This window comes from Lytechinus variegatus, chromosome 9 (assembly GCF_018143015.1).
Source record: "Lytechinus variegatus isolate NC3 chromosome 9, Lvar_3.0, whole genome shotgun sequence".
NCBI classification, from domain to species: Eukaryota; Metazoa; Echinodermata; class Echinoidea; order Temnopleuroida; family Toxopneustidae; genus Lytechinus; species Lytechinus variegatus.
Genome location: NC_054748.1, coordinates 14,799,321 through 14,818,650, shown reverse-complemented (window position 1 = coordinate 14,818,650; position 19,330 = coordinate 14,799,321). Strand labels below are relative to the sequence as shown.

Below are 19,330 nucleotides of genomic sequence, written 5' to 3'. Positions count from 1 at the left end.
CAATGGTCATCTGAGACTAGTCGGCAAGAACAGACCCTTTGCTTCGTATAGTGTATATAATACAGAGTCTGAAGTGGTGAGACTAAATCCGCTTGTATTATGTTGCTGCGTTTGCATACTTAGTGACGCAGACATAGTTTGTAGTCTATTCTTCAGTCTAGACATGGTGTAATTTGTTTAAGTGACTAAATTAGAGTCTGTATTTACAGACTAATTTTGGACGTCGTCAAGTGCAAATACATGATAACAATCGAATTGAACAAAAAGGCGCGGTTCGAATACATACATTAAAGATATCGGTTTTAAAGTAGGCGGATATCACTTATCATTAAGAAACATGGACGGGTCATCCCAGGCGAGATGACGTCATTGCTTGAATCAGATTAAATCTCAGTGATCACGTGACTAGATCATTTAAAAGTTTGCAGTATCGAATAGGCCTATATCAATCAAGAGAAGTTCACATTGACGTTACATCGGTCGTAATGATATACGAGACAATTTATTGAGAAACATATTGATAAAAAGTGGTTGAATGCCTATCAGATGAAAATTCTTCAATGAATGCAAGAGTTATGATGTTTTGAATCTGTCACCCTGTGACGTCACAATTTTTTCTTTGGTAAATTTAATTAAGTCATTAGTAGAAGGGAAGAATTCCATTTTAAATCAGATGGATTGCATAGAAAGTGTTAATGCTTCAAAGGGATGATCCGGGCTGAAAATATTTACATTGAAATAAATAAGAGTGAAACTCACAGAGCAAATTGCTGAAAATTTCATCAAAATCGGACAAGAAATAGCGAAGTAATTGGATCTTAAAGTAAAAAAATATTTTGTGAAAACAGTAATATGCACATCGCCATGAATATTCATTAGGTGGGATGATGATTTCATATCCCCACTTTCCTTTTTCTTATGTTATTACATAAAATCACAATTGATTCATTTTTTCATACATGTGTAAATGATGTGTCTCCATTATGATAAAATAAGTTGTGGCAATGAATAACTAATGCCTAGTCAGTTTGTCAATCCAATTGTTTTAGTTCGAAAAAATGAATAAACCTAAAAGAAAAATACACAAGAACAAGTGGGAATATGACATCATCAGCCCACCTAAAGAATCTTCATGAAGACATGCCTATAGATTTACTGTTTCACCGGAAAAATGCAAATCTTTAAAATTCAACAAGTTCGTTATTTGTTATCCGATTTTGATAAAACTTTCAGCATTTTGCTCTGTGAATTATACTCTATTTATTGAGATAAAAATATCTCCAACCTGGACTATCCCTTTAAAAGTGTGGATGCCCATTTTTCACAGCTAACGTGCACATATACTGCAAATTACATTACTCTAAAATATTATAGCAAGGTAATAGCGACGTCACAATGGTCCCGTTGAATGTGATAAGCAAGGAATGGTGCTCGATATACAGAATGGTTATAAAAAACAACAAACAAAATAGAAGAAAACTCACAAACAAATATAATGAAAGGAGAATGGGTATATAAGGGCATGACCTCCGTGTTGGCATATAGTTTAATCCTTAGACTTGAATAGGAAGAAGCATGGGATTGTAGTCGTTCCGTACCTATAGGATTGATTTATGTTTTCTTTTGTACTTTTTGTACATTTTATGTTTGTAAACGTGTCCACTGTACCCCTTAGAAGAACAGCCTGTGGCCGGCGAAGAGGGCAATCCAGCCCACGAGAGGAAAATAAATAACTAAAAATGAATAAAAAAACCCATAATGCAACATATTTCGCACGTATTCTCAATGATAGTAAAGGAAACAACCAACGAACGTAGAGGGCAGCAACACACACGCTTGTGTTGCTGCCCTCTACGTTCGTTGGAAACAACATTCAAACAGCTTATCTTTCTTCTCTCTTCCCTTCTTCTTCTCCACCCCTTTTTCACCTCAGTTTCTCCTCAGGCTTTATCTTCCCTTTCTCTTCTTTTTCGTTCGTGCTACTTTAAATGTGTAATTATTAAAGAATGAACATCTGCAAATCGCAATCACGCGTACATGAATCAATTTGTTCATTTAAGTTATATTTAGTGATACTGACAAATGATTTTCACTACATGTGTAATGACTTAAAATGATCGTGTTGTCCTTTATGTCGGCGAAGTACAAGGAATAGCGTATTTTCGCATCCACATCGCGGACGATTTCTGGAACATTGAATCTATTGAAAATGCCCGCCAAGTCACAATGAACAGATTAGAAGTCATTGTGGAAGATTGGTGAACCGCAACAGCACAACGTCTAAGATTTGGACCGGACGAAAAAAATGCAAATAGGCCCTTGTCGTTTTTTTTTCCTGGGATCGTTTCATAAACCTGTTCGTAAGTTAAGAGTGACTGCTGGTGATCCTTTCTTTTGGTAAATGGTTTAAACCAAAATGTTCATTGGCGATTGTTGCACGCATACGAAAAGTTCACCATGCAGGCGTTCCTAAAATCACTCTTAACTTAGGAAGAGCCTTATGAAACGGCCCACGAGGAGGCATTTCATGACAGCTGTAAGCACTGACTCAATTGTCAGTGCTGACAATTTTCAATGAAATACTTGGTTTCGATTGGCTGAGTGGCACTGGCCTAAGACTGTTACTATGGTAACTGTCGGAGTAAGACATCTTGTCATTGCTGACAACTTTCATGAAACGGTCTCCCGGACAACACGGCTGTTAGTAGATTCACCGACTCTTGACAAAAGCTGCTTGGTTATGAAGGGCTTTTGGACAATAGACTACCTGTGTTATAGAAAGCGTCTACCGCGATTGCGAAAATGTCCCATTAATGCTGCCCTTTAAGAAGAATATTGGCGTTGGAACGCAGGAGAACACAGGACATGATTTTTTAAATCGAAGAACATGGAACATTTGATGTCAAGAAAGCCTATGGACACTAAACTTGCATTTTAGAAAGCGGAAAACTAGGGACTCTGCGCTAAAGCTACTACGACCTGTTCTATGTCACCAGTCGCCTTAAGACCAACGATAATTAAGTCGCCAAAGAAGGTTCTCTGTAAAAAAAGCTAAAAGAATAACTTCGTCTTCAAAAGTAAATAAATGCAAATTAGCTTATCTGAAAGAGCAATTATTCATCTTCATACTATCAAAATGCGAAGTTGGAATGTTAAATAAAGACAAGATCCAAGAGTTTTTCTTACTGCTTGTAAGTTTGACTGAAATTTAGGTTTCAGTGTGCCCAAACTTCAAACCTTGTTTTTTCCTTATTCTTTGAAGCTCTCAGAGAATTTCTTCTACATCAAATCAAATACTTGTGTTGATTATATAAATATATATATATATATATATATATATAACACATTTTTTCTTTTCGAGTACCATAAAATATACATACTTGTTTCATCATTCATTTGAAATGATCTTTAAGGATATATACATAAATAAATATCGCTCATTGTAGTATTTTACATCGAATTGATTTGATTTGATTATGTCGTTAATCGATTACAGGGTGAAATAGATCTTGCAGAAATAACTTCTGTCATAGGCACTGCACTCGACAGTGTGCCATTCGCCGTCATCCATGTGCATGCAGACACATGGTTTGTCGGTATCAGGTTGCCCTGGAGTCCAATAGGTGAAGTCCACTGGTGAGCCATCCGTCCACGTTACGAAAGGTCCTCCGCCCGGTTGATGGCGTCCTAACCACAAGTAAGCGTTTATCTGGAAAATATGTGTATATAAAGAATAGTCGTTATGATTATATTTTGGGTTTTGGGTTAACCAAGAGAGAGGGAAACTAGCTGTAAGATTACCATCCACTCGTACTGGGGGGGGGGGTGCCAGTTCCATTGACGAGTGGATAACATGCGCGACCCTATAGCCTGCTGGGGTCCCGAAAAGCACCCTAACCAGGTACATGTATTTTCCATATTCTGAATATACACCTCTTAACAAGTATTGGCGTGTGACCAAACCCTACCCTTTATCAAGTATTGGAAGCAGAACGATGCTCTTGGCAAGTATTCCCTGAATTGAACCCCAGTTCCATTGACGAGTGGATAACATGCGCGACCCTAGCCTGCTGGGGTCCCGAAAAGCACCCTAACCAGGTACATGTATTTTCCATATTCTGAATATACACCTCTTAACAAGTATTGGCGTGTGACGAAACCCTACCCTTTATCAAGTATTGGAAGCAGAACGATACTCTTGACAAGTATTCCCTGAATTGAACCCCTAAACAAGTACAGCAGTATTTTAATTGTTATGTCACGGACGTCGGTCGTAGGTTTTACCCTTACCTACATCATTGGGTTTAGTATAACCCTATATACCTCCCACACTTCGTACAAATCTACAAATCTTACTCTAAACACGTAGTGCTGACTCTTGGGGCAAAAAGTAGATTCTTTATCAAACAAGTCAATTTTGATTTTTATACCGACGCTAATTTGACTCTAAACACGTAGCTAATTCTTAACGAAAATAATACCCTTTTTCATTATTTTAGTGTTTTACACCCTTATTACGTTACGTAGTACGTAACGTAATTGAAAAAGACTTCAATTTTACGTGTTTTTTTTTAATTGGTCGCGCATGGTATCCACTCGACAATGTAAGTGCCCCTCTCCCCTGGCCTCGTACCACTTTCATTTCACGTACCCGAGATGGACAGCGCTATCAATCACCAATGATGGTCTGCAAAAATGCCATTCAAAATTATGCTGACAGATAATGGTTGCATACGTTACGTCATGAAGCAAAATTTGCAAATACAAGGTCTAAGCGCCGCCCACCTATAACTAGTGGTGATCAGGGACCAGTTGTACAGTTGTACAGTTATTAGAACTTTGCCATAAATGGTAACTATATATACTATATGGTAACAGTGCTCAGCAGCCTTTCACAATCAACGTTTTTATTGTTATTACAGTAGGCCTATACCACAATTGTAATTCTTTATGAAATGGGCACTATAGAGGCCCGTTTCATAAAGGTCTTACAACTGTTGTAACTTTGCCTTTTCGGCAACTACTTGGTAAGGGCATAGGCCCTGACAAAAAACTTTAATTAGATATATATATATATATATATACATATATTATATATATATATATATATAATTAAAGTTTTTGTCAGGGCCTATGCCTATGTGGAAGCGCTGTGGAGTAGTAGTGTAGCGGTTCTGACTTTCGCCTTGTAATCAGAGGGTCGTGTGTTCGAATCCCACCATGGCCTAGCGCCAATCAACACTTTGTCACTCTCATCCAGGTGCTAATTGGGTACTGGTAGGAAACAACCGTCATTGTGGTTGGTTTAGCAAGTTTGCGCCTAACAGGCTGCTTGGAATGCTATGGATCCAGTGACCGGGTAATAATAATTGTGAAGCGCTTTGACAGTCGTAAATTGAAAAAGCGCTATATAAATACCAATTATTATTATACATACACACACACACACACACACACACCATCACACACATACCACACACACACCCACATGTGTCGTTTTGCGCTCTGAAAATGGGGTTTTGAACAAGAGAGTGCTTCAATAAACAAGTCTCAGGAACGTCATTAGGCTGCAAAGTCAAACCTCTTTTCCGATCAAAACGGTTTGCAGGGCAAACCAGTCATGAATCCTTAATTTGCTAGCAAACGTATTCTAATATTGATATTTCATTCAAAAATACATACCCCTTCCATGTCCCAAATAAAGTCAAATTCTTCCCGGCTGTGAATGGACAGTATGTTTGCTTGTCTTCCCGATATGATGACATCACGACAATTCGATTGGGCCGTCTCGAATGTAGCTCCCTCAGAGAAATAACCATAACAGCTCCCTCGAAAATAGATCCAAGAATCTGGACAAGTCCAGGCTAAGTTTGAAAGAAACGGTGAAGGCTGGTTAGTCAGTGTCCATGAGATATCAACTAATTACATGCATGGCACCAGGTAAAAGTCTTTTTTTTTTGCTGCTTCAGAAAACGGATGAAATTGTTTTAGGACTAACTATGGAAAGGTGATTGAAATAACGCCATGGCTGGACCCGAGGAGATAGTCACCACCGGTGATTACTAGTAGTTGATAATTATTGGGCACATAGCATTGCCTACCCCAGCCCCCCCTAAAAAAAATAAAATAATAATAATGAACAAGTAAATAAATTCAAACAAACAAAATCACAAAAACGACTGGTATATTAATTTTATACCGATTTTCCGAAATTCTCCTCCCAACCATCTCAAAACAACGAGTTTTTAACCTCAAAATTGGTCGAATCGACAAATTATTTCATTCCCAAAAATCTGACTTTAAAAAAGTCGTTATGCCTCCAGGAACCGGAATTCACCGACTTCTTTCGTAGGCTATTAATTTTTTTTGGCGGATCTCCCAGGAATTGGGGTGCTTCGATCCCACCGTTCCCCCATTTCCGAATCAGCTACGACCATATAGACCTACCACAAACCGGTCCATAATATCCCGACTGGCAGCTGCACTCGAATCCATCAAGTGTCTCCACACAGCTACCTCCATTCAGACAAGGTGATGAGAGGCAATCTAAGGGTGAGTTAGACAAAAAATACATTTCGCAAACTTTAATTGTTGGATTTTCAGGGGATTATAATATCTAACATGTTTAAAATGTATGCTTTTGGCGCTAATCTTGAAAAACTAAAAATACTAATAATCGGATTTATATAGCACTTTTTCCAGAGGATACCAAGCGCTGTTGATTGCATAAGACAAGTTACGGTTTATGGTTATATAAGTGTTCTTTGAGATGTTTTTTGAAGAGGTTATAAAGAGAAGAGAGGTTTCGAAGAGATGGAGGGAGTTTGTTCCAAAGAGATTGCAAGGAATTGAAACCGGCTTGTTTTCTGGGTTTTGGTATGACATAGGAAGGAGCAGCTGCAGAACGAAGAGAGTATGCAGACATTTGTGGTGGAAATAATGATGAAGAAATGTAATGCACGGTAGTGTGGTTGACAGAGATTTTGATAGGTTTGAACAAGTATTCGATAATGAATTCTATCAGAACAGGTATAGCCAATGTAGTTCATTTAGGGTGTGTTTATGCTTCCATTGCGAGGACAGAATCAGCGATTTCAAACGCCGATTCAAAACGCCGATCGTAAACGTGGTTCTGGGAGTGCTGTTTATGCTTCACTTTTCAGAGCAAATCATGATCTCCAGCTGGCTTCACATCGTAAAGCGAGGTCAAATTGGGCGCACCTTTTTTCGAAAGTTTTTTTGAGTGTGAAAATGGGGGTCCCCTCCGCGGCACATACTCACTATGCATTATATACTGAGTGCCCCCCCCCCCGGCATGCAGTTTCGGCTGATCTTCAAAATCTTACTCACCATCTGTTCCTAAGGAACAAGAAATATGATGGTGATGGGCATCATCAAATGATGATGGTGATGATGATGATATTGATGGTGGCAATGCATGGTGGTGGTGGTGATGATGTTAATGACGGTGATGATGAGGAGGATGATGATGATGATTGTGGTCGTGATGTTGGTGGTGGTGGTGATTATTATGGTGATGATGATGATGATGATGATGATGGTGATGATGCTAATGACTATATTGATGGTGATAATGGTGGTGCTGGTGATGATGATGATGAAGGAGGTAATGGTGATGATAATGATGATTGTTATTACTATTCATATTGTTATTATTATTATTATTATTATTACTATCATCATTATTATTATTATTGTTATTATTTTTACTCGAAAGCTGAAATTACCTGGCTGTTTACAAATCAGTTTATGAGTGAGTACTCGATCGAACTCAGGTGGCAACCAAATGTCTTCATCGGATACTGTCTTTGGAACCAGTTGGATGGTATCACCATTGTCCAAGACAGAGAAACCACAAGATAGTGACGTAAAGGGGCATTCCTCAGGAATCCCATCAGCTACGGAGGCGATAATAAAAGCTGGAAATCAAATGAATTGGTAAAAAAACATGTTTAAATGGTTTATACGCATATGGAATATTGTTTGTAGATAATATGTCATTGAATTATTTGGATATTTTTCCATATTTGCTGCGCTCGACCCAGGAGGGATGAATGTGTGCACGGCTCCGATTTAATCCTTAAGTTTGATGCACCAAGTGCTGGAAAAGAAGTGATTGGTTAACATTGGTTTGACTTTTAAAAAATCTGAGCTAGAAGGTCACACTTGTCACCTGTGTCTGTAATATGTTGCAAAAATGCCAAGCCCAGAAAAAAATTGCGTTCGAAAATAATGATTTAGTGCTTCAAATATTAAAATATAAAGTGACCGGAAACACCATTTTAATTTCATCCCATACACTTATGTGTACTATTTAGGCGTCTATAAGACACCTATTTACAAAATCGGGGTTAGCCTTGTAGTTTTAGCTTTTCATTCTCAATAATGGTTGTTTTCAGGGTTTATTAGTTCTAATACAAGCACTTGTACACATGTTTCATCTTGGTTTGACAATTTTTTAAATTGGCTTCTCACAAAGTTAAAAAATACCTTTAAGCCAAGGTGATAACAGTGCGTCTTCGAATAGCCAACTATATATAGATAAACAGCTTTATTAAAAGCTGTATAAAAATATGTCATTATTGCATTACTATCAGGGGTGTGAGTGGTCACAAATAAAACGCATACATTCGTAATTCCGAAGCTTCGTAATTCCGAAGGTTCGGTTATTCCGAAGGTTCGTATTTCCGAAGGTTCGTATTTCCGAAGGTTCGTAATTCCGAAGGTTCGTCAATCCGAAAACGAAATAAGGTTCGTAATTCCGAAGGTTCGTCAATCCGAAACCGAAATAAGGTTCGTAATTCCGAAGGTTCGTTAATCCGAAAACGAAATAAGGTTCGTAATTCCGAAGGTTCGTTAATCCGAAAACAAAATAAGGTTCGTAATTCCGAAGGTTCGTTAATCCGAAAACGAAATAAGGTTCGTTAATCCGAAAATTGAATAAGGTTCGTATTTCCGAAAATGAAAATTATTCATTTTGGTAACAAACACGGATAATAATAGGCCTAATAATAGCTGGGAGAACAGTTTTCAGAACTGAAGTGGCTTCCCTGGGTAAATAATGTAATTTTAATAATTTTAGGCCTACATGAAATTTCCAAAAGTTTGAGCACGTGATTCGCTGGCAACATCTCACAAGGATGCCCTTTTAACAGTAATTGACCAAATAGGCGAATTTTACATTTCCCCCAAACCGCTTGCTCGCTACGCTCGCAGAAATGAAACGTAAATATATAACTTACCAATCAGAGATCGCTTAAATTTTTTTGCTCAACTTAATTACTACAAAACACACAACCTCTTTACACAGATGATAATCTTATGGCGAAAATATCCGTTTGCACCAAAATGCCCCTATTGGCCCCTTTTTTGGCTCCCCCCACAAAAGGAAAATACGTTCCGCCGCCACTGGTTGAAACACGCATCGTCTTCATGGCTAACTGCAAAAAGTTCTTAAAATGTCCCCTTTAGATCAGGTCAGAGCTTATATTTAAAATTTCTGTTCGCGCTTCTTGCTAGCAGTTATTATCTAGTTACATAGGCATCTCGTTTTGAAGATCACAAACATATTGCCCATCATATTAAAAGAAATATAGCTCGCGCTCGCATTATTTAAAAAGGGTTTATCATGTTATTACATATTTACTTTATTTTATAAGTATAAAGCTAATTATTGACTGTTAGGACTACCCTTTCAAAAAAAAGACCAACTTTAAGCTGCCGATCGAGGAAAATATGGCTGAAAAAAAAATTGCCCCCCCCCCCCATTTGACAAAAGTTGGATCCGCCGGGAGGGAGGCAGGGCGCACTTGCACCCCAAAAATGAAATAAAAATCAGGGAAATGCATATTTTTCCAAAAATGGGAAAGATCCTTTTTCAAAAATAAATATGCTGTTTTTCATGTTTTCGAAATAAAATACTTTTTTAAAGTAAAGTTTTCAGGCTGGAATATTGCAAATTTTCAGCTTGCGCTTCGCACTCTCAGTTATTCGATTGGTGAAATATGTATCCTAAAGAGATCACTAAATTCTTTCTTTGAGATTCCTTTTCTCGTCAGTATGTTTAAGCTCGCGTTTTGCGCTCGTGTTAATTCTTTAGTTAGATGTACATCTTTTTAGTGACAGCAGAAATCTGCTCGGATTTTTAAAAACTTATTTCCATTTTTATTGAAATTCCCTAAAGTTTTAGCTTGTGATTCACGCTCGCAACACCTCGCAATAATGCCATTTAAAGAATAATTGACCCCCAAAACGAGTTTTACAACTTCACCTTTGGTTTTTTTACCAAGCCGCTCGCTCATTATACTCTCCTGAAAAATAAAGGCTAAATATACATTTTGCCATAATAAGAAGTCATTTCAAAAAAGAGTTTTTTTGATAATCTTAAGGTGAAAATATCACCAAAGTGCCCATTTTTACGTATGAGTTTCATTTTTTGGCTTTACCCCCCAAACGAAAATTCGTTTGGCCGCCCTTGCCTTCCCATCCTCATAACAATTGAACGGCAAGTGTCCACCCCCCTTGCCTCTGCCTCTGCTTTCCCGGTTTTCATTTTTCGGATTAACGAACCTTATTTCGTTTTCGGATTAACGAACCTTATTTTGTTTTCGGATTAACGAACCTTATTTCGTTTTCGGATTAACGAACCTTATTTCGTTTTCGGATTAATGAACCTTATTTCGTTTTCGGATTAACGAACCTTATTTTGTTTTCGGATTAACGAACCTTCGGAAAAACGAACCTTATTTCGTTTTCGGATTACCGAACCTTCGGAAAAACGAACCTTATTTCGTTTTCGGATTAACGAACCTTCGGAACAACGAACCCTATTTCGTTTTCGGATTATCGAACCTTCGGAACAACGAACCTTATTTCGTTTTCGGATTATCGAACCTTCGGAATAACGAACCGTCGGAATAACGCCACAAATGTTCGGATTAACGAACCCTTTTTCGTTTTCGGATTAACGAACATCGAGGTATAGGCAATTTACGTGTTTCGAAATTACGAACCTTCGGAATAAAGAATCTTCGGAATTACGAAGCTTCGTAATTACGAAGTGTAACCAAATAAAAAGGTCTGAAAAAAGCTAGAGTGTTAAAAAAGTCTGAAATAGAAAGAGCTCCCATACTTTATGTACAGAGGAAAGGCAAAAATAAGCTGAACTTAAGCTTCAAATCAAAACAAAATAAATATGAAAATCAGATAAAAAATCTGAACTTTAACATCCCCGTACTATGGACTTTCTCGAGCTAAATATCAGTCATAGTTTTTTTTTTTTTGCGGTTCCCGCTGTCATGTAATCTTTGGGAGAAGTAGATTGAATAATGACTGGATTCTTCTAGAACGGTCCTTATCCTGGGGCCAGTCTTACGAAGTGTTACGACAGTTTAAAATCAAACTCAGAATGCAATCGATATAAATGTTCCTTTTCTATATAGCTTATACTACAAGGATTTAGATCTATCGATCTTGCATAATCGCAATGTTGATTTAATTCTAATCCATCGGGGGCCAAAAATCGATTTCACAATAATGAAAAATGATACTGCAGGACTTACCACAAAATATCAGGAAAATGGCAAGAAAATAACCCTTTCCAGTCCCACGCGTCATTTTCAAAGCCGCTGCGATATAGCGGGAGAACCACAAGTCGGACGGTTGGTGATCGTGCCACACTGAAGTCCCAACCAACTTATCAAAAATTTGGTTCATTAGGTTGAAAGGGGAATAAATATGTTAAACGGTGAATAGCAATGGAATACCATTGATAGTACGATACATTGTGTTCCGCAAAACCAAGGTGACATTTACGCTTTCTTTTTCCTTCGTTGCTTGTAAATAATAATCATAGTAATCAACTGGAGTGCGCATCAGAAAGTGCATGTTTTTTTTAAGGGTAGAGACATCATGGAATGGGGGTCTATACGTTTCAAAAGAGAACGAATTATTCTATGACGTTATTAAATTCCTAGAAATATATCCTAGGTTTTGAGTTCGTTTTGTAGCTTATGTTTTTTCTGTTAGACATGTTAGAATTGTAATATTAATATGCATAATGTGTATTTTTTAGTTGCTAAGCCCCGATGATTTTTTATTTATGCAATCATTTTTCAAAGTATTGAACGTTTTTGCATTTTAATTTTGTTTAATCACGGTTAAAAAGCCTGCTTTCTGCTAAAAGCTGCTTTTCAGCAAGGCTGTGAACAATGCAAAAGATACAAAAGTGAAAATGAGTTTACAAAAAAGATAACGAAAACATAATATAACAACACAAATGCAACAATTTGCAAAAGTAAGACTGACGTAAGAAAAGAAATAATATACACGGTTATATCCAAATTCAAAATTAATGAAAAAAAAAGTATTTAGTCTTTTTCTTCTTCAACCACCATGATCACAACCCCTTAACTCTGTTTCCAAATTGAAATGGGTATAGTGACGATAGATAAATGCATGCACGTCAGTAGCTGATTGACAATATCTAATCATCATTATTATACGAAGTCCTCATATATCAATTATTGTAATGTGAATTTGCCTTTTGAATATATGCCAAATGGAGCGAAGTAATCATACAGATAATGCAGGCCAATGCAGCTACATAATATAGGCCTACCATTTCTACGAATCGGGATTGTACAATTATTTAAATTGTAATTAACGCCTACGCGTGCCTAGCTTAGCTGTGTACGTGGGATAAAGATAATATTCATCTTTATTGAATTGAAAATTCATATCCCCTTTCTGAAAATTTGCCCTTCACCGGTGCAGCAAACGTTTACAAAAGAATATACTTAATACTAACAAAAGGTTAATGTTTTGGAACAATTAAATATTGCGTATGATCGAGAAAGAAGGGCATGGTATTTTGAATCTATTTTTATCGTGCCATAAATATTTTTGTGCAAAATATGAATTATTTAAAGATTAAGTCTCCACATACGCACACATCTGGGTCCCATCTTACAAAGAGTTAAGATTGATCCAACCATTCTCAAGTATATGAAAATCCAACAATGTCAAAATTTTATCATTAAATAATTTGCTCAACGTCCTTTGAAAACAAAGAGAAGCATACTGAATTGTCAAGAAAACAGTAAGTATATGAATTGACATCATAATTTTTAACAAACATGTATTTCAGATGTGGACGTTGCTGGCTTTCCATAGTTGCGATTGATCGGATCGATCTTAACTCTTTGTAAGACGGGGCCCTAGACATAAAAATGGAAGCTCTTGATTAAAAAGGAAAAGTTATATTTTATTTCCATGCATAATATTGAAAGGTGAAGTGCGACATTGTTATAAAGGGGGATTTAGAATGAAAAAAAAAAATGTATAAAAAAATACAGTAAGGGACAAGTCCACCCCAACAAAAACTTGATTTAGATAAAAAGAGGAAAATCCAACAAACATAACACTGAAAATTTCATCAAAATCGGATGTAAAATAAGAAAGTTATGATATTTTAAAATTTCGCTTCATTTCACAAAACAGTTATATGCACATCTCGGTCAGTAAGGAACTGATGACATCACTCACTATTTCTTTTGTATTTTATTATATGAAATATTTTGATTTTCTCGTCATTGTCATGTGAAATGAAGTTATATTACTCCCTGAACACGTGGAATTCCATTATTTTAACATTTTGTGGTTGCAGGCAACGAGGACCTAATCGTCAAAGTCGTAAACATTGAAATATTGCCTAATTCAAACAACAAAAAACAAAAGAAATAGTGAGTGAGTGACATCATCGACTCTCTCATTTCGATGTAACTGGCTCGTTCATATAGGCCTAACTATTTTGTTAAAAATAAGCGAACCTTTAAAATGACTTCATGACTTCCTTATTTTACATCCGATTAGAATGAAATTTTCAGCATTGTGCTTGTCTGATTTTTCTCTATTGATTCAAATCAACATTTTTCTGAGGTGGACTTGACCTTTAACAGAAATTACTGCGTATGTAGTCCAATCAGTTGAAAATTATACATTCTTATTTTAGATTGCTGATCATAGTAGCATTAATAGACCAGTTCGTAATTACTTTAGGGACAATTTTGTCAAAGACCTTTCATTTCTTTCATCATGACAAGCAGATTTCAAAGCAAGATATTACGTAATAGCATGCCTTACATAGCAGAATGAAGAAAATGAATAGACCAGGTGACTATGACGAACACTCCATGAAGGTATTTGTTGCATTTCCACTTTGAATGCATATTATAGCGCTATATAAGTAGCCACCATTATTATTATTATTATGTTGTACAATGTACCTGGCAAACTGTGAAATACCAGTCATTCGTGTAGGCATTGTTGTTGTTTTTGTGGATGTAAATGAAAAACATAATTCAAAAGAAAATATGAATAATCAAGACATCAAAGTTGGTGCTTATCTAATTGAATTTTAACCCATCCGCAAAATACCAATTAGTGACCTTCCTCTGATCATGCGCAGAGTGGAACTACGGACCGGCTTATTCTCTAATTATAGATGTGACAGGACGGTGGCGTAGATCTGATCCGAGCAGTGGGAATCATAGCAATAAATTGGGCTCAATATTCCTTTTTTATAAGGCCCACAGCTTTTTTGTATACGGTGGTATACAACCGTGTGCATTATACTCCCATGCATCTATCACTCTTGGTTGAGGCAGTTACATTAGCCCTATCACGATTTTTTCGATAGCTATTGTAATAGCTTCATAGTTTAATATCAATGTGCGAGCGAAGCGAGCTACTTTTTAAGTAGTTTTAAGACAGAATGGTGTACAAACGGCTTTTAAGTGGTTTGTGAGTGCCCTGTGTATACGGGACAATACTATATAACCGTGTACAGAATACTTTTGGCGATGACAGTTGAGGTCTATCACATTTATGTAATGGGACGAGACCAAACATAGATGAATTTAATATACTTTTAGACCGAAAGTTGAATATCATAAAATCATCATCACCATGATCATCAACACAATCATCATCAGCACGATCATCATCATTATGCCATACTTACTACTACCGCCATTATTATCATAATCATCACCACCATCATTCAGCATAATCACCACATGATTACCAAATCATCATAGTAATAACTAAAATCATTGTCATCACCATGATCATCACAATCACCACCACCATCGTCATGTTCATCATGGTCACCATCATCATAATCATTACCATCACTGCCATCATCGTCATCACCACCACCGTCATCATCACCACTATCATCATGATCATCACCATAATCGCCATCATCTTCACCAGCATCGTCGCTATCATCACCATCATCAGCAGCATCATCATCACCACCATCCCCATCACCATCACCATTATCATCACCATCATCATTCAGCATAATCACCACAATGATTATCAAATCATCATCATAGTTGTAACTAAAATCATTGGCATCACCATGATCATCACCATTGAATCATCACAATCACCACCACCACTACCACATGTTCACCATCATTACCATCACCATCACTGCCATCATCATCATCATCAATTACCATCACCATAATTGCGATCATCTTCACCAGCATCGTCGTGATCATCACCACCACCATCATCATCACCATCATCATCAGTATCATTCTCACCACCATCATCATCTCCATTCTAGTTATAACTAAAATCATTGCCATGACCATGATCATCACCATTAAATCATCACCATCACCACCGTCATGTTCACCATGATCACCATCATAATCATCACCATTATCATCACCACCATCACTCTCATTATAATCACAATAATTACCAAATCATCACCATAATTATAGGTACAATCAATTGCCAATAACCATCATCACCACCTTCTACCACCGTCATCATATTCACCATGATCACCATAATCATTACAATTACCATCACTGCCATCACCATCAACACCATAATCACCACAATCAACACCCTAATAACCACCATCATAACCATAATCGCCACCATCACCATAATCACCACTATCATAACCATAATCACCACCATCATAACCATAATCACCACCATCATCAACATAATCACCACCATCATAACCATAATCACCACCATCATCAACATAATCACCACCATAATCACCACTATCATAACCATAATCACCACCATCATCAACATAATCACCACCATCATCAACATAATCACCACCATCATCACCATAATCACCACCATCATCAACATAATCACCACCATCATCAACATAATCACCACCATCATCACCATAATCACCACCATCATAACCATAATCACTAACATCATCATCATAATCACCACCATCATCATCATAATCACCACCATCATCACCATTACCACCACTGCCATCATGATCACCACCACCACAATTGCCATCTTCACTAACATCGTCGTCATCACAATCATCATTATCATCATCACCATCATCACCATTACCACCACTGCCATCATGATCACCACCACCACAATTGCCATCTTCACTAACATCGTCGTCATCACAACCATCATCATTATCATCATCAACATCACCATCATCATCTCCATCATCATCATCAACAAATTTATTTTGATGAAATTTTCAGAGCTTTTTCAGATGGACAATTACTCTATTCATTCAAATATCATGTTCACTCACAGCATTGCGTACTCTTTCACACAATGCAGAAACAGAAACATCACTAACTCAAAAACAGATTGAGATAACGTACAAATGACTTTAAATACCATCTATACAGTAATGCAACTTTACAAAGAAATCTTGCCGTTGTGCTGCTACATACTTAATTACACCATAAGAAGCCAATAGAGGGCAGCAAACAGCGAGTTACACAGTTTCGCAGATTGTCAACTGCTTCACATAATATACAAAAGCTCTTTCCCCCCTACATTATGAGGGGAGTATTTCATGAAACAAATAGTCATTATTTCCAATAAAAAACTCTTATAAGCTACTGAAATGCTTGCACCTGATTGGCTAAGAGCAAATGAGTCAAAGAAAATCACAGACAATTTGCTTCATGAAACACTCCACATTTGATAACAGCCCTGGCAAGCTTCTACTACATCGAATTCAAATCACAACCCTAATGCTTGCCAGAAGTTCGCTCACATATCACCCAAGTGAATGATTCTTATTATATCAGAGATAGTCGCATGTTAAGATTTACAGAAGAGGCCTTCATGTATAAAGTGGTCCATTAAAATGCATGTTAATATATCGCACTGCAGACATGTAAAATATAGGCGGACAAGAGGGAAGGGGTTTAAAGGAACAAATTCACACTTAATTATGACAAGCCACGTGTGTGGTATGGAACATCGTACATCGGCCACTTTCAGGGTGTATCAACCATAGAGATAGATATTAATGAAAAAAAATTGACAAAAATATTTACTCATAATAGGATGTCATAGGAACATTGCATCTTGGGTCATGTGAACACGACTCCAAAATTTTTTGAGAAATTGATGTTTAGAACAAACCGTTAGGAAAGAGGCTTGCCACAGTGAAGTATGATTCTACTCATTATTATTCCTTGCACTACAATTTAAGCTTTCATCAAATGGGGCCGATTAAAAGAGCTTTTTTTTTAATTTGTTAACAAATCGATGAAATATGAATGGTGTCAATCAATATGGTGTAATGAGACCTGGTCCCTGTCTTACAAAGAGTTGTGATCGATCCGATCCATCGCAACTATGGAAGGCCAGCCACGTCAACATCTATTATTCATGTTTGTTCAAAATATTTCCTAGCTATGACGTATATTCATGCATTCATCGTTTTCTTGAAAATTCAGTGTTACTCTTTGGTTACAACAGACATTTTGCAAAATTCCTGTGGAAAAAATTATGACCCTGGTGGATTTCCATAGAATTACAGTTGATTGGATCAATCGTAACTCTTTGTAAGACAGGGCACTGAAACAACCGTTTAGTGATATTTACCCCCTTCCCTCTAAACCCGCCATTAGGCTGACAAGAGAAACCGACATTGCCGATGTATCCCCAAATTTCAGCAATAAGATATGTTTACGAAAGAGGACTTAGGTTAGGAGTCTAGTAGAACTATAAAAGAGTTATTGTTGAAGAATACAGAAAAATGGTGGGCACAGAAAAATGGTGGGCACACATTGTTGGAAAATATTAATATTTCGATGTCTTCATACGAACCTGTATTTAAATACGGACAATTTAATATTTACCCTGAAGAGATGCACAAAACGTACCATAATAGTCAGAATTCCACCAAAATTTCAATTTCTTCGATAAAACATAATAAAAAGTACAAAAATCAGTAAAAAGACATTTTTCAGCTCACCATGATTAAAAAATGATGACAGATTTACAAACATGTTCATAAAGGGACAGGCCATCAAATCAAATTTATGCCAAAAAAGAATGGAATTTCTCATGCAAGCCTCACAAACATCAATAACATTATTTTGTGAAATGAATAGAAATCCTTGTGCCCATAACAAAAAGCTTAGCAATCATTGTTAGAGAATATCTCTACGATTGACTCCATTGACTGCAATGTACAATCAATCATGAAAATCAAGCATACAATTAATCGCTAACGTTTGTGTTACGGACCCTGGTTACAGTGAAGTCTACTCTGAATTTTTTTTTATTGAATAGATGCTGCGGAGCATTGAGTGGAACTGAACAATGAAGTTAGCAAAAATATTTGATGTCAGCCCAAAATACCAGGAAGCTCTATTTCTAGAGATATGACAAAATGGTAACCATTCTTTGACACGAAAATAAGGAAACTATGTTAAGACAACATAAGGTTGCCAGCATTGCTATAATACTTAAAGAGATACGACTCTCTCTGCGCTGTCCTCATAATGTTGAATATTCTGAGATACATGGTTTTAATAGCACACTGACAATATGCCTATGTTACTAATTCATGTGTGCTCAATTGCCACTTTAAAATTTCTTACTTAATAAATTGTAATATGAATCGCAAATTTGATTTTCACTGATATTTATTTTCTACTCATATTAAAGATATATCAAACATAAGCTTTATTTCAAGGTGGTCTTCTCTCATAACGGAGAAAAAAATTGGCTCCAGATATCAACAGAGGCATGGAATCTCGAGTTGACCCATATTATAGAATGAGTATCATTCATAAGTAATTACCAACGCATGGCCAGCCATGCATGCGGTTACTCTGCCATGCAAACTGTAGTTACTACTGCATGGCAAATTTACCGGGTGCATGGCTTGCCATGCGTCAGTAATGACTTATCCATGGTTGTAAAAAAACTTGTATTTTTAGCAAAAACATGCCACTATTCTATAAAA

General features: G+C 36.8%; 1 protein-coding gene across 1 annotated transcript; it reads right to left on the bottom strand.

The window, feature by feature from the left end:
• Nucleotides 1–3,383: 3,383 nt before the first annotated feature.
• On the bottom strand, nt 3,384–6,574 carry LOC121421830 (brevican core protein-like). Its single transcript, XM_041616631.1, has 3 exons — nt 6,448–6,574; nt 5,683–5,864; nt 3,384–3,709 (listed from the first exon to the last, which is right to left on the bottom strand). Exons 1-3 carry the CDS (start codon nt 6,572–6,574, stop codon nt 3,491–3,493), a joined length of 528 nt encoding a protein of 175 aa, XP_041472565.1. The 3' UTR covers nt 3,384–3,490.
• Nucleotides 6,575–19,330: the final 12,756 nt, after the last annotated feature.

Bases quoted from the DNA above. Each gene is read 5' to 3' on its own strand.
- LOC121421830 (XM_041616631.1), bottom strand. From the start codon at position 6,574: ATGTATTTTTTGTCTAACTCACCCTTAGATTGCCTCTCATCACCTTGT. The intron at 5,865-6,447 runs GTAGGTCTATAT...TTTCAAACTTAG, and splicing joins ATATTATGGACCGGTTTGTG to CCTGGACTTGTCCAGATTCT. The intron at 3,710-5,682 runs GTATGTATTTTT...CATATTTTCCAG, and splicing joins TTATTTGGGACATGGAAGGG to ATAAACGCTTACTTGTGGTT.